Source organism: Chiloscyllium plagiosum, chromosome 20 (assembly GCF_004010195.1).
Source record: "Chiloscyllium plagiosum isolate BGI_BamShark_2017 chromosome 20, ASM401019v2, whole genome shotgun sequence".
Classification (NCBI taxonomy): domain Eukaryota; kingdom Metazoa; phylum Chordata; class Chondrichthyes; order Orectolobiformes; family Hemiscylliidae; genus Chiloscyllium; species Chiloscyllium plagiosum.
The window spans coordinates 10649695-10653083 of record NC_057729.1 but is presented as its reverse complement, the minus strand read 5'-3'; the positions used below and the strand labels follow the sequence as shown (position 1 = coordinate 10653083).

Sequence of the window (3389 nt, the reverse complement as noted above, 5' to 3'; positions counted from 1 at the left end):
AAGTTTGTCCAGCAGGGTAAGATAAAAGGTAGGGAGGAGGGACTTGGGGGAGGGGCGTCGGAAATGTGATCGGTGGAAAGAGGTCAAGGTGAGGGTGATAGGCCAGACTGGGGTGGGGGCAGAGAGGTGGGGAAGAAGATTGCAGGTTAGGAAGGCGGTGCTGAGTTCGATGGATTTGACTGAGACAAGGTATTTCCCCTCCCCCCACCTTGTCTCAGTCAAATCCATCGAATTCAGCACCGCCTTCCTAACCTGCAATCTTCTTCCCGACCTCTCCGCCCCCACTCCCGTCTGACCTATCACCCTCACCTTGACCTCTTTCCACCTATCACATTTCCGACGCCCCTCCCCCAAGTCCCTCCTCCCTACCTTTTATCTTAGCCTGCTGGACAAACTTTCCTCATTCCTGAAGAAGGGCTTATGCCCAAAACGTCAATTCTCCTGTTCCCTGGATGCTGCCTGACCTGCTGCGCCTTTCCAGCAACACATTTTCAGCTCTGATCTCCAGAATCTGCAGACCTCACTTTCTCCTCATGAATAGGAAGGGTTTGGAGGGGTATGGGCCGGGTGCTGGCAGTGGGACTAAATTGGGTTGGGATATCTGGTTGGCATGGACGGTTGGACCGAAGGGTCTGTTTCCATGCTGTACATCTCTATGACTCTATGAGTCTATAGCTGAGGAGGTTCCAATCTTCTAGTTATGTATTTGTTTATCACATCCTCCTACACTAACTGCTATACAGCAGTAGTACTTATTTTCCCCAGCACCCATGTTGTGGCTGTGTAGGTGCAAGACACCAGGTGTGTAGATAACTTTATTAATATTCCATCACCAGGAAAAACACCCAAGTGGGTAAGGAACCAGTGACAAGCAGAGCCCGGGAGGGGCGGCTACTGGATTTCATTAGACAGGCACCGTAAAGCCCGTATGTAATATTAATGAGGTGTTTAAGTTGCTGTAAATGCTCTAGATGACAGTGAACTCCTTCAATGTGCTCTTAGACTGCTCTCCTCTGACCTCTAAATCTCCCTCTTTTGGCCCAAGAAATTTGTCTGCTCTTTAATCTTTGCTGGTTTGGTTTCTTTGCTAACTGCTGGTCTGCGTATACTTGTTGTTGGGTTCTGGATACATTCTGCCCTTTTTTTTTCTATTTTGATAACTTATTAAATTTCATTGCTAACTGATGCTTTAGCTTCTGCCCCCTTTACTTTGGACTGTCTTATTGTTTCGCTTATATTCACCTCTATCTGCTGTTAGCAGAAAGTGAGGACTGCAGATGCTGGAGATCAGAGCTGAAAATGTGTTGCTGGAAAAGCGCAGCAGGAGTAGGAAGCATCCAAGGAACAGGAGAATCGACGTTTCAGGCATAAGCCCTTCTTCAGGAATCTGCTGTTACTTTTATTATCCTCAATAGGTTTCTCCCACTAGCTACAGCCTGACAATTGGAACTACCTGTACATTCTTACTTTCTGTTCATTAATCAATTTTCAGACAGTGCTTAATATAGTATCCTGAATCCTCAGAGTCCTAACTTTATGTAATAATGTCTTTTGCAGAAACTTATCAATTTTATTGTAAATCTAAATACACTACATGCATTCAAACCCAATTTACCATTTTATTACTTGCAATGAACTCTAACAGATTTCCAAATATAATTTTCATTTCATAAATCCATGATGACTCTACATAATTATTTTATAATTTTCTAAGTTCTTCGTTACTATACACCTAATAATAGTTAATTTACCTTCTTCTAATGTGTAATCCCTTGCAATTGCAAATAAATATTTCCTACTTACCTTTGTCCAGAGCCACAACAGCTGTTCTATTGTCGTTGTGTACAGCTGTTCTGAGGAAGGGTCATTCAACCTGAAATGTTAACTCTGATTTCTCTCCACATCTGCTGCCAGACCTGCTGAAATTTTTCAGCAATTTCTGGTTAAGTTTCTGATTTCCAGCATCTACACTTCTTTGGATCTTTATATTCTTTGTCCACTTTGATTTATAGACTCATAGAATCCCTAGTGCAGATAAAGGTCATTCAGTCCATTGAGTCTACTCTGACCTTCTAAAGAGCATTCCACCGAAACCCACCCTATCCCCATAACCACTCACAGCTAACCCATTAGCCTGCACATCCCTGCACACTATTTGTTTCCTTTCTTTATATAATTGCTTTTACAGAACAAGCAAGACCAAGAAAGTTATCAATGATTCTTATATGTACTTTTTCATAAAAATAGCTATATTTCAGAGTGGTAATGTAGTAGAATGTAACAGGTAGCATTATGTGTCACCCGAAGAAAGCTAAAGCTTCACGCATTTATCTCCACTAATATTGAGAAATTGTGTTATTGTTTGCAATGACTGCCAGACATTTCAATGGTGAATAAAATAGATTGTAATAAAAGTAAAGATAACGTCTATTGTTCCCGGTAATTGCTCAGGTTTTCCTTTGTTTATATTCTTTAGAATTTCCTACTGGTTGCCACTGATTTCACCTACACTTGAATGTCAAAGAATTGCACACCAAGGATGCAGTGATCAAAAACTGAAACGTCCAGGAAGAAATTTATTATACAAATCTTTCTCTCATTGATGTTTGCCTGAAGCAATCTTTCCTTGCACTATGTAATGCTTTACATGTAGACATATTACTGCTTTATAATATTTTACTGTAATTACCAAGGAAAAGTTTAACTATAAAATATGTCCATGCAAAAAATAGTTCCATTTTCTGAAATTACATAAAGGATACAAATAGTTGGGTCTAATTATTTAATATATTTGGTTACTTCAATTGATTCAGTAAATTGAATGTAATATCTTGTTGTCCTGTGAGCATGCTTCTTTTACTGCTAAACACTGCAGCTCCTGAAAATAGAATCATAAAGTCATAGAGATGTACAGCATGGAAACAGACGCTTCGGTCCAACCCGTCCATGCCGACCAGATATCCCAACCCAAACTAGTCTCACCTGCCAGCACCCGGCCCATATCCTTCCAAACCCTTCCTATTCATATACCCATCCAAATGCCTCTTAAATGTTGCAATTGTACCAGCCTCCACCACATCCTCTGGCAGCTCATTCCATACATGTACCACCCTCTGCACGATAAAGTTGCCTCTTAGGTCTCTTTTATATCTTTCCCCTCTCACCCTAAAACTATGCCCTCTAGTTCTGGACTCTGCGACCCCAGGGAAAAGACTTGGTCTATTTACTCTATCCATGCCCCTCATAATTTTGTAAACTTCTATGAGGTACCCCCTCATCCTCCAATGCTCCAGGGAAAACAGCCTCAGCCTGTTCAGCCTCTCCCTATAGCTCAGATCCTCCAACCCTGGCAACATCCTTATAACTCTTTTCTGAACCCTTTCAAGTTT

At 41.3% G+C, this 3389-nt stretch overlaps 1 protein-coding gene across 1 annotated transcript in view; it reads left to right on the top strand.

Annotated features, from left to right (window-relative positions):
* LOC122560022 (bactericidal permeability-increasing protein-like) overlaps window positions 1-2927 on the top strand; it is a 171175-nt gene extending 168248 nt beyond the window's left edge. Inside the window, exon 17 of the mRNA XM_043710181.1 lies at window positions 2477-2927. Coding sequence (XP_043566116.1) covers window positions 2477-2515 — 39 coding nt within the window. The 3' untranslated portion in view covers window positions 2516-2927. The remainder of the gene's footprint in view (window positions 1-2476) is intronic.
* Window positions 2928-3389: the final 462 nt, after the last annotated feature.